Source organism: Barbus barbus, assembly GCF_936440315.1.
Source record: "Barbus barbus genome assembly, chromosome: 37".
NCBI classification, from domain to species: domain Eukaryota; kingdom Metazoa; phylum Chordata; class Actinopteri; order Cypriniformes; family Cyprinidae; genus Barbus; species Barbus barbus.
Genome location: NC_136715.1, coordinates 22,518,147 through 22,530,878, shown reverse-complemented (window position 1 = coordinate 22,530,878; position 12,732 = coordinate 22,518,147). Strand labels below are relative to the sequence as shown.

Genomic DNA, 12,732 nt, shown 5'->3' with positions numbered 1-12,732 from the left:
TTATTAAAAGCAGATGTAGATGTTTCAGGCCGCTCCTCTACAATTGTTTCAGGCCACTTCTCTAATTACCTTCTATATTTTACTGCGGCACAAATCAGTGTTTGAACCGTCTGTGTGTCTTTAAATCTGTTTTCAACTAAAACCTAAAAGTCTTTCCAATAAACAGAGCTTCCATCACTGTTCACCCCGGCAAGGAGATCACCTGGTCTGTTTACATAACCATAAAGGATATAATAAAGTAAACTCTCCACAAACATCTCTACTTGTCCTTCCATTTTCAGGAAGACGATTTGTTTTTTCATCCAGAGATTAGAGGGCAAACAAACAGCCAGACAGATGTGAATACCACCTGCTAGTCTTTCCACTACGCAGACTCTCTCTATCTTTGTCTCTATCAGGCCTACTTCCTCTTAACCTCCCCAATCTAGTCCGAGGCTCTAATCTCTTATTCGCAAATAACAGCATTCTTAAACTGCAGCTGTGTCAATCCGGCGTGCCTTATGACCGGCATCTCACGGTAAACAAACTCTGTAGTGTCATCAGCTACCTCCTTAAAAGGTTGAACCATGACAATATACGCTTTTGATTTGTATTATTTGACATTGCCGTTTCTTCTATCCGCATCCCGAGGGGCTGTCTCGACCCTGTAGCTTGAAAGCGCCCTGCTGAGTATCATTTCAGGATAATGTTGTGCTCTAATGCCACGTTGAAAAAGCCGCATCGTATCAAAACAATCCCTGAGAAAGAAAAAAAATCCTTAAGAGCAGCATTTCCGAACCTCTCCGCAGGCTGCATTGACTGGGTCTGCCGAGACTGAACCGATCTAAGCAGAAATCGATGGGCTGCAATCTGTTGAATAAGACTGACGAAACAAAGGCAGCTCAATGTTTTTGCATTGGAGGATTTTGTCAATTACTCTTTAAACTCTGAGACGCAGTCATGCCCTGCACAGAAACATTCTCCTTCTTGTTCTTTCACCTGACGAATGTATTCAGCACTCAATCACACACACTCATGTACATGCCATATACAATCTTAAGTCATGTGAAGGTCAGTAGATACTGAACGCACCATAATGATGAAGGTGACGGGTCCGATGAAACTCCAGATGAAGTGATTGTCCATCCTGAGCCAACATCTGCAAAGACAACATATTCACGATAAAAGAAATGAAACATGGCAGCTTATAGAAAACATGTCTAAGCCATTCTATTAATTTAGACAAAAACAAGAGTTTTACAGAAACACGTTCTTTAACAAATGGTGCTTGCACACACTTTCTAGATACAACATTGGCCCACCGGGTGAAAATTGGAGGGCTGATCAACTATCGAGCGAGATTCTCTTTTAACTGCTTCTCATTGTGTCAGAAATTGAGGTGACGTGAATGACATGAGCACTATTTATTGGTATCTATTGATATCACTTCATTTCATATCATTTAAAAGGATAGATCACCCCAAAAAAATTACATTTTATCATCATATTCTCATGTTGTTACAAACTTGTATGCATGTCTTTCTTCCACTGAACACAAAAGACAATATTTTGAAGAATATGGGTAACCAAACATCTACTGTTTGCCATTTGCTTCCAAAGTACTGTACTGTTCCCAACAGTCTTCAAAATATCTCTTTTGTGTTCAGCAGAAGAAAGAAATTCATACATATTTGGAACAACATGAAAGCGATGATGGTGATGATGATAAAATGGACATTTTTGTGTAAACTATCCCTTTAAGCTAAACATTTTAAATCACAGAGAGCACTACAGCCTCCAGGATCACTGCATGTCGCACACCATTATTTGAAAGATTCATAAAAGATGAATCTCTGTCTGGTCATCTGAGATTTTGGTATGGAGATAAAAGTTAGTATCGTGATATTTTGGTAGTATTACAGCACACCGTGAGTGTATATTAGCACCATTTGTTATTTGCGTTTGGCATCTGATAAAGCGTTTGGACCCAGAAAGTCAGTCTTAACGAATAGATACTTACATCATGGCGTGAACTGCGTTCTGACACATTTTGGAATGCAATTACATATGAATTTGAGTAGTTTTTGTTCAAATTCTGCATCTTAAGTATGAACAATTGTATTAGAGATGCTTGCCTTTGCAAACAGTACCAATAAACATACACACTAAGGACGGTATCTGTTACTGAGCAGGCTCTTGTGGGTTATATTACAATGTTTTATATGGGTTGATTCCGTATTCGTTTATTATACGCTGCTCAACGACAATAATTTCCTGTAACAGATCCAGTTTCTCTAGAGTGCGACTTCCAGTGGGAAACACTGATCATATAAATCGTCAATGTTCTTCAGTGCTCTAAGAAACCGTAGAAACATCAGAGACAAATGCAATGCTACAAGCATCGCTTTCATACCAATATAAACATATCTGTGCTTCGCACTGTGCACTGTGCTTCGTATCAGAGACAGTGATGTGGCAGACAGGGCCGACACACTACCACCTGTTTATGTGTTATAAGGAGCAACCCAAGAGCCCATGCAGGGCTGAAGCACTGCCATTAATCTGCGTAAAAGCCTCTTTCTCATGCGGCCCTCGTCTCCGTTAGAGAGCATTTACAAACAACAGGTCACCAGAGACTCTTTGAACAAAAGACACTAACGCATACAGCCCTGCCTGGAAACCGCATTTTGTACTGTAAGGCATTCTCTGAAGACTTTCTGTGTGTACGTGTGTCTGTGTGTGGTACCTATGGAACCGTCAGATTGTGGTACGCTCCCACAGACTGCGTTACATTAAAAATATATATATATTACAAAAAGAAAGAAAATGCTTGCTTACGCTTTCTTGGTCCCGTAGCTTCTGTAGTCTACAGCAGCAGAAACTCCCACGACCACAGCAGGGAGGAGGTATCCTGCCATGTAGAAATATCTCCTGCGCGAATATTCGCTCTCGAAGACATCCACCAGCATCAGATAGAGCTGAACCCCTTCCAAACACATCCATGCGAAAGATGCCAGAAAAAAGTAATGCAGGATTCCTGCAATTATGGAGCAGGCCATCTGTGGGACATACACAAGGGTCAAAGCTGGAAAATTTACTGTAGTATAAAATGTACATTATTAATATTATTTTATTAATGTTTATTAACTTTTAGAACATTTTCAACAAAGTTTTGATTAAATACCCCTATTTAGTTTTTTAATTCTATGGTATTTCTTTTTGCATTATAATTTAATAAATTGCTGACCAATTTAATGAAAGTACACCAAGGACATTTAAACAACATTTTGACATTGAAATTATCTAGCTTGATTAATTTCAAACGTGTACAGTGTAAAAGATTAAAATATGTTCATGTGAAATGCATTTTAATTTAAAACTTATACACAAAAAATTGCCAAATTGATTGACTCTCTCTGATTGAATGTTGTAAACACATCCCTAGACATTCCCATAAGACTAGCTGAAAACATCCCATCCATTCAAGGTAATGTACCAAGAAAAAAAAAAAAAAACTTTGTATTTATGTTGGTATAAAAAAAAAAAAAAAAACTTTTATAATGTCTTTGCAACAAAAGTTCTGATTTAATGGCTTTAAAAATGTCAGGTAGTATAGCTATGCAGTACGTAGCCAAGTGTATGTGGACCCCCTTCTAATTAATGGCTTTGGCTGGGCCTCTTAATTCCAGTGAAGACAAATCTTAATGCTTCGGCATAAAATAACAGTCTAGAGATCTCTGATGCCATGCATATTCCAGCAAAAAGTATAAAACCTTTCTGGGACTTTTTTTTTTTTTTTTCATATTAGTAGTAGTCAAAAATGTATGATTTTCAGTTATATAGCGATGACATTTATAAGTTAAAAAATGTAAAAATGTATAAAAAAAAAAATACATGTTCATTTTAAATTAATTTCTTCAAATAAACTCAAAAAGTGTCAAGTTACTGACTCGCAAAAATCCAGTAAGCCTGAAAAACTATAATCATGTGTCAAACTGCTGCTGGAATTCGCTGGAACTCCCTTCAAAAAAATTGTCTTGGATGTTATGGACACGTCTCTAGACGTTTCCATGAGACTCGCTGAAAACATCACATCCACTCAAGGTAACGTTACCCTGGGCTCCGTCATGTCAATTCCGATGAGGAAGATGAGCTCAGCGATGAAGAGGTTTATGCACAGGTTCTTGTGGATTGTGTTCCTGTCACTCTGCAGCCCACGGAAGAAACAGAAGGTGAAGATGCTCATGGCCAGACAGATGAGGGATACCACGATACCCACACGACTTATGACGCTCAACAACAGCTCCTGGACTTTATCTGCACCCTGAGAAACAAACAAATAGAGAAAAAATTAGAAGCAGTTCACATTTAACAACTAAGTAAATTATAGAGGGTTTTGCGATATAGAATATGCAACACATTTCCAGGAACGAGTACATTTTTCTGTCCAGATTGAAATCTAAAATTGAGCAAAACAGCACTTTTGCCAATTAGTTAAATTTGATGTTCATTAGACAGTTTTGTGTTTATGTTTTTCCCACTGGTGGCACAGAAAGTTCAGCTTTAGACACTTATTCAGTTTAATAACTGTTTTTCTTTAAAGAAACTTGCTAATATCATAAGTAGACAAACTCTAAAACAGGCTTATTTGCAGCCGTCTGCAATCCAGCGATTTATCAGTTGGCAGCGTTTGGCTTAGAGAAGCAGATGAGTGTTGGCGGTGTCTATTATAACAGCTGGGTTTCTCAGTAACGCACGGACAAAAGCTTAAATATTTATGAAGATCGCATCTTACCAGCAGCTCTCGATGAGCCATGAGCACCGCAAAGTTGGTGAGATGACTACAGGAGCAGGTGGTGTGACTTTTATTGGCGTGGATGAGTTTGCAGCCCTGAGTGGACCAGTATCCCATCATGGTTCTCTCGGAGTAGTTCCAAAAAGAGCAGTTGGAGTTATAGTAATGTTGCATCTGTAATCGGCAAGAGGAGACAGAAACATTCCTCATGAGTTAGCAGGCGATAATGAATTGATATTTAGCAGCTGTCCGTCTGATAATGGTGCCTGCGTATGAACGTTGGGGGAACGACATCCTAATTCACTCCGACTGTTGTCGTTCATTCTTTCGCAAATGATACGCTGGCCATATCAAACACTCTTTTCAATGCGCAGTGTGTGTTCTCACATAAATGACTAAAGAATCTAATAAGGTTAAATGAGTGCGAAATCTAGCATGGGACCATTGATTATATGAGGTGCTAACAGGGGGCAGAATGGTTTGAAGGCATGTCTGTGGAAATCACACAATTACTTTGATAGAGAGCAAAAATCAAGCCGGGTCTCCTCTGGGAGTGCTCCTGACACTTTAAAAGAGAGCGAGATGATAATTGGTCCTCTGGTAATTTCATCCTGCATTGTATAGCTAATCTGGGAGTTAATTTTCCACTCCAAAAAAAGGAAATTGCATCATTTACATCCTAATGTCGACAAACGAATTAGTTTTCATTAAGGATTTGGTCTAGGCTGGTAATAATCATTGGTTCAGACTTTGCTAATTTCATGTTCGATGGCTTAAATAAACCCCTCTGTGACCTTGTAGGGTGTTTGAATTGAGACTGCTTTTATTTTATTTTATTCGCCGTCTTGCTTTGCTATCCCGCTGCTTTTACGATCCCTTTGTTTGTTTATTGCTTGCACTCACGTCGATGTGCTCCAGGGTGAAAATCACAGGCTCCGATATAAATACACGACTGGATTCTTTGTTTATTGAGGCGGCAATGACGTCGGAATTCACAGCCACGGAGAGGTTGCGTCCGTTAGCCTCGTGGCCGAGCTTCATCGTCGCATTCTCCGTGCTTAGAAACTGCCCCAGGTTCTTATAAAGGGCAAAAACCAACTTGGCAACACCTGCGAAGAGAAAACAACATGCCTTACATCTCATTAAACTCTAATATGTCAGTGAGTCTGTCAAGAAACCCAAGTCTGGGTTTTATTTCACCTTATAGTTAATAGAGGAAAAGATGAATTTACGTTTTGTACAATTAAAAGTAAGTCTATTAAGAGTAGGATTTTGCAATGCGACAACAAATGGCAAAAATAAGTACAGTTTTAATCATCCTTAATTTGACGTCACCCATGTACATCAGAAAACATGATCATCCCATAAATAAACGTATAAACTCCCCAAAAGTTTCTAACTTCAGTATATGGATCTTTTTTCCCAAGTGACCCTGCAGCAGACCCAGTTATGTTTGTCGAAAACAACATATGTTGAGCAGTATGCTCACATCAATGTTCAGATCTTTTTCTGACCATAAGAGCATTTCTATCTCCATAGTGACAGGAATAATTGGATGTGATATGTTCTTATTCTCACTGGGATTGATACTAATGACCGTATATGAGTGAGTTCGCACGTGGGCTGGAACGTACCATTACGACTGTTGAGTTTCACCGTATTGGAAGACAATTGGATAGAAATACCACTCCTGCCGCTCTGGGGAAACCTGAAATCTTGAACCTGCCCATCTGTGCTCAGCACGTAAACATCCAGAACTGTGGAGAGAAATCAGATGTTTCACGATGTTAGTTCACCAAGTGGAAACAGGGAGAAAAAAAGGGGGGGAATTCACTGAGAATGAACTGCGGTTTATTTGCATGCATATTTAGCATTGTTCAGTTCACTACAGGAATTATGCAAATCAGTTATCACAAAATCTGTGCCCAACGCAATTTGCATAACGTTATTCTGAAGCTTTAAGTGCTAGGCTGTAGCGGATGTAGCAGACCACAGCGATATGTCTTACTTTACTAGTACTTTTTTGTAAAAAATGCATAAAGTGCGTTTTTCTACACTGCAACTCTGGATATACAAATTCTGTGTCATGATTTCAATTTTCCACCTGTAAATAAGTTTTCTAAATAAGGCGCAATGTATAATAAGCCTTATTTACACAGAAAATAGATATGCTTGCACAAAACAATGTGACAATATGCCACAAATGTTTAAAGAATTCACTCCATAACCTGTTAGGCCAAAAATCAAGTGTTGATTCATGGGTTTCTGGAATTTGTATCATCAACGGTGTGCAAAATGTAAAAGTGTATACAGGAAAGTATATATATATTGGGCCTTGTAACTGGTCAAAATTTCTTTTAATCACATTTTTGCCTTCACTTCATTTTTAAAGTTCCTGCGGTGTGGCAAATGAATGGAGCAGAAATATTCCATGTAGAGTTTAAATTAATACGTGGTCGTAAAAGCTGCATGCATAACAGTAAGAAAAGAATTAGGAAAAATGCTGTTTAAAATAGTATAAGACAGAGTTAGCATGACCTGCTGCAGGACATGTCAACTTCCTAAAAGTATTTTATGTCAACCAGCCATGTGTTAGTGGACACTGTTATTATAATTTCACAGCTGAAGCATATTTGCAAACTCAAACTGATCAGCTGCAAAATAAGCTGTTTACGTTGTCACTTCTGTTAGTTTTGTGCATCGCTTGTACTCACTTATATTACTGGCTGGTACTTTCACGATGGCCGGTTCCATTAAATTGTCAGCAAGGACAAAGGCTCCTTCCTCCAGGGTGTCCAATAACATAGTTGCAGCGTGCGTCTGCTCCGTGGTATTCATATCTCGCCACGATTTCAGAGCCTCCGGTCTGAGGAGGTTGTCGACTGTATCCACGATAGCCTGCAGCCCAATGAGACGCTTGTGTCAGCACTAACCACTGTAGTAAGGTCAAATGTCAAAGCCTTGACTTTATCAGCAGCTGTCTGCCCGTGCCCAAATGAAAGCAAACATGCACACTTCGTTTTAGGACGTTATCAGGTGACACACATAAAAACAGGCTGTAGAAATGAGCCTGACATGCTCTGTCTGTCTCAAGAGTACAGTATTGAATGTCAAAGGCTCTTCAAGCACGTAAACGGACACATATGAGGTAAAGAAAGACAGCCGGTCGTGACGCCTTTATAAATGCAAAGATAAAGACGCCATTGTTCTGTTTCGTCAGAACTAAAGGCGTCTCTAGGTCTTGATTATATGATGCACAAAACTGAAATGGAAAAAATAGCCACCTGTTAACACTGTCAGAGAATTTTCAAAAATGCTGTAGGTTTCTACAAAGGGATGTTGCGTTTGAGATTAACTCTAAAATCCTAGTTCTAGCAATGCACGTTTTGGATTTTTTTTTACCTCACAAACTTACGCTTTCATAGTATTTAATCAGAGCTTCTGTGCACACACACACACCACCAGACTAAAATATCGATTCATACTTGTTGCCTCTGATAATTATTGTTCATCTGATTGGTTTTGCAGCTCTGACTCATACAAGCTCTAATTTCCTCATTTTTATGGTCATTTTTAACTACTCTCAATGCTAAATCGTTTTTGCTCCTACACACCAATAAAAATTAAAAGAAGATACATGCATCTTCACAGTCTAGGGTTTCACATTCGCTGATTTATTTTACACTGATTTGCCTTTCTGAAACAGAATCCTGCCTTTCATGTGATCTCTGCATAATTTCTCCTGTCATACTTAAATTTTTCATTTTTGCTAGTTCTAAGTCAATCTTTTAGCAGTTGAAAATGCTGTGGAAAAACCAATGTAGCAATCAATAAATTTCAAGCACCACAAATTGACATCTACCCTTTGCAACAAATAAGAACATGCACCGCCAACCTGCAACTCAAGCACACATCAACAGATATTAACACATGACTTTAACAATAAAGAAACTGAAAAAAAAGAAATAAACAGACCACCAGCAACACATGAACTGGGCATAAAAATTGCAGCCACATAATTTCCAATCCATTGAAATATTGAACCTCCGGGACTGAGGACACAGGCGGAATGAAATGCTGTGGCGACAGTGAGAATGAAAGGACACGAGACCATGCTGAGAAACAATAGCAGGAAAAGAAGAAGAGAAAGTACAGAAACAAGTGAAGAGCATAGTAGCGTAGCACAGATATACCTTCATATACGCCCTGCACGTCCTTTCTCGCTTTTGAAGCTTTTTCATTTGAGAGAGGACACACACAAGAACAAAAACAGACCAAAGAAAGACAGTTAGAAAGGTTGATGGTGTACTAATGGGTTCTCCAATCCACAAGCACTTCAGAAACACAGTATAGCAGTTGGGTCTGCTATGATGAAATCATGTAACGGATGAATGTAGGGGTGTACAGAGTGGCCTTGCTTTCAGAACAATAAATTTAGTCTGGTGATTTCAAAACCCTCAGGTGCTCTTTCAAGTAAAAAATAGAATCAGTAGCTCATTACCATCTGAAATATGCAAATGAAACATATGCAAAACAATATTCAGACGCAGACTGCCTAAATCAATGTGAGGTTTACCTCTATAGGATTAGGGTTGGGGATTGGAGTTGGAAACGGAACTAAGAGAAGGGCTTGGGTTGGAAATTAGGTGTAAAGGTGAGGTTTAGGAATAATGGCTAAGATAAAGATTTAGGATTTGAGATTGGAGATCAAATTTGGGGATACAATTTAGGTTTCTAAATTGTGAGTAACACGCAATGCCAAACTATATGCTGACACAAACTGTCTAAATCAATATGCCATCCACCTCTAGGATCAAGATCATAGTTTGTGATTTATGATCGGAGTTGCAAGCTGAACTAGAAGAAAGGATTGGCGTTGGATAGAGCTGGAGATTGGGTGTACAGGTGAGGTGAGGTTAGGTTAGAAGGTAAAGATTTAATGTAGGAAATTGGACACTGGGTTAGAGTTTAAGGTTCCAGTTTAAATGAAAGATTTTGGGGTCAGGATTTAGAATTGGTGATTTGGGATACAAATTGGGGATTAAACTTAGGTTTCTAAATTGTGATTCCAAATCAATGGATGTCCAAATCAAAGTGAAGCTTTTCTTCTACAGGATCTGGATTGTGAGTTTGTACTAGGAGTAGGAAGGAGTAGGGTTGGGATTTTGAGGTGAAAAGTAAAGTTTAGATTTTGTATTTTAGGTAACGCTTTAATATAGGGACCATTTCTCACTATTAACTAGCAAGCCTATTATTAACATATTGGTTGTTTATTAGTTCTTATAAAGCAATATTCTGCATGACCAAATTCTACATCCCTAATCCTACCCAATACTTAAACTTAACAACTACCTCACTAACTAGTAAGTTAGTAAGCAGCAAATTGGGAGTTTATTGAGGCAAAAGTCGTAGTTAAGGGTTTGTTAGTGGCAAGAATTGGACCTTAAAATAAACCGTGAACATATTTTAAAAGTTGATGTTAGTGTTGGACTTAAGATTTATAATAGGAAAGAGTCTGGGTTAAAGGTTAAAATCAGAAATAGGGTTTAAGGGCATTGCTCACTGAAGGATCGTGGGGTCAAGATAAATACATTTTTGATTTACAATTTAAAGTTTGGTATTAAGGTTTGGAGTGATAACTTATTGTTTAAACTAAGGATGTTGGTCCAGGAACATTTCATGTTCATGTAAATTACACTGGCTGATGTCCATATGGCTCCATGAGACACATGCCATTCTTGCTATAGTGCATTGGGGGATCCAAACTATTTGCAATCAGGCCTGTGTGCCTTCAGTCCCTCCCACTGGCCTGCAACTATGAAATTCATTTGAAAGAAAGGCTTCACTCTTAGTGAGTACAGCCTGTGCTCCAGCCATTTGATATCCACCCACTTCTTTGACTTTAATGAATGAAACACACAAAAAGCCATACAGACAACACAATAGCCAATAAAGAGGTTTCTGTCTCCATATTTAACAAAACTAATGTTACTTCAAACGCTTTGAAGCTCCCTGAATTAAAGGGATAGTTCACCCAAAAATGAAGATTCTGTTATCCTACCCTCATGTGGTTCCAAACAATATAGTAAAAGTAACTTAATCCAAGCCTTCTGAGGGAACAAGCTCAATTTTATGATGAACTGATTTAATTTAGACTTTTATTCACATTTAAACACATAGATCACGTAAAAAAAACAAAAAACAAAAACAAAGGTTAAACATCCTTGCTTGATGTGCAAGAACTAATGAAGTTTGTTCTTGTATGTGAAGCAAGTTGAGCTGCCTTTGTCCATATTTGATGTGCTCTTTTTATATGCGTTGAGCAGTGTTTACATTTGAATAAAAGCCCAAATTACATCTGGTAGACATAGGCCCGGTTTCACAGACAGGGTTTAGACTAAGCCAGGATTAGGCCATTGTTCAATTAGGAAATTTAAGTAATTTTGATATATTTTAAGATCAGTCAGTGCAAGTTTCTTTCACTTAAATCAGCTCAGACTTACACTTTAGTCTGGGACTAGGCTTAAGCCTTGTCTGTGAAACCCGGTAATAGTGTGTCTACTACTCAATTCATACTTTTACAATGTCAAATGTTTGAAGCTTCAAAGTTTAGGTTGAATGGACTTTCAATGGAAGCACAGAATTCTCTCGGGTAGCATTAAAAATATGTGTATTTGTATACAAAAGTCTTATGGGTTTCATGAGTGACAGAATTTTAAATTTGGTCTATGTCTTTAACAACTAATATTCAGTCCCAGTAGCCTTAGAACATGCTGAATAGAGCCATACATCTTTAAAGCTCGTGTTTGATGAATGTATGCCCTCAAGATTCCTAATGGTTGAAGTAAATATTACATAACAGCCAGTTGTAACCAGAAGGATTAGTATGCAGTTAAGCACATAAAGCAGTCTCTCATATGTATTTTAAATGCAATGCATAGGTTTTATATAAAAGCAGCTAATCATTTTTGTAGACTGATAACTGGCTTCATTCTTCTCCTTGTGACCTATTTTCAGAAAGTGTCTGCACTGTAATTTGCATACTTGTAAAGTGCAGTAAAATATGTACTATTCTGGTGATGTGAAAGTATGAGTGTGCGAGACAGTGCACTAATACTGGCACATATTACCATGTTGTTGTGATACCACAAGCCCTTTTGTCACATACCACTTATATTTGCATCTAAATTCATTACCTAGATATTAATTATTTCTGAATCGTTCTTTTGAACCATATGATCACAATTACACAACTAAAGGTCCTTCAGTCCAACCATATGATCACAGTTATACAACTAAAGGTCCTTCAGTCCAACCCGTTGCACAATATTACCCGAAAATGCATGTACGGATACACACCAGACAAAGTATATCATCCAAGCATCTTGGGCATACTCAATGTTCTGTGCGGTTGGGAAACACTAATTATGATCAGACATACTATTTTGCATGGATAGTAGGCAAAACCCACTGAGTGATTCACTTCAGTCTGTGCATTTATACTTTTTTTCAATTCTCTAAAAGCACAATGGGGTGTAACACAATGAGTTTTATGCAATGAGTCTTTTTGAAGCAAGTGTCCTTTAAGCAAAGTGCCTCTGAAACGTCCACGACATGCTGCTGCTTATTAAAAAATCATGTTGAGAATGAAATCCTGTTAATACCTTATTGAAGCTGCGGCCAGTGGAGTCTTTCTCGCTGGGTCGCAGTTCCTGTAACTGAGCGTCTAGAATATCCACCAGCTGCTCCATGAGCCTCATGGTAGAGCTAATGTCACCGGCAAAGATGGCTCCTTTGGTATGTTTGGCCAGCTCGTTCGCCAGGTTGGCTGCGTTTTCCCCGCTCCGGATCTGAGAGATTACACAAATTAACCTCACAGCATGGCTCTGAAAAATATCATTTTGTATCTACGAGGCTCTTGACTCCCATTATGACGTAATCACGCTGAGTCAGCAACA

The 12,732-nt window shown here is 38.4% G+C and overlaps 1 protein-coding gene across 1 annotated transcript in view; it reads right to left on the bottom strand.

The window, feature by feature from the left end:
* adgrl2a (adhesion G protein-coupled receptor L2a) overlaps positions 1–12,732 on the bottom strand; it is a gene marked incomplete at its 5' end in the record, with an annotated part of 56,959 nt that overhangs the window by 20,149 nt on the left and 24,078 nt on the right. The window contains 9 exons of the mRNA XM_079396575.1: positions 1,072–1,138; positions 2,818–3,038; positions 4,094–4,303; positions 4,775–4,948; positions 5,678–5,883; positions 6,409–6,531; positions 7,489–7,672; positions 8,968–9,006; positions 12,439–12,624. Coding sequence (XP_079252701.1) covers positions 1,072–1,138; positions 2,818–3,038; positions 4,094–4,303; positions 4,775–4,948; positions 5,678–5,883; positions 6,409–6,531; positions 7,489–7,672; positions 8,968–9,006; positions 12,439–12,624 — 1,410 coding nt within the window. The remainder of the gene's footprint in view (positions 1–1,071; positions 1,139–2,817; positions 3,039–4,093; positions 4,304–4,774; positions 4,949–5,677; positions 5,884–6,408; positions 6,532–7,488; positions 7,673–8,967; positions 9,007–12,438; positions 12,625–12,732) is intronic.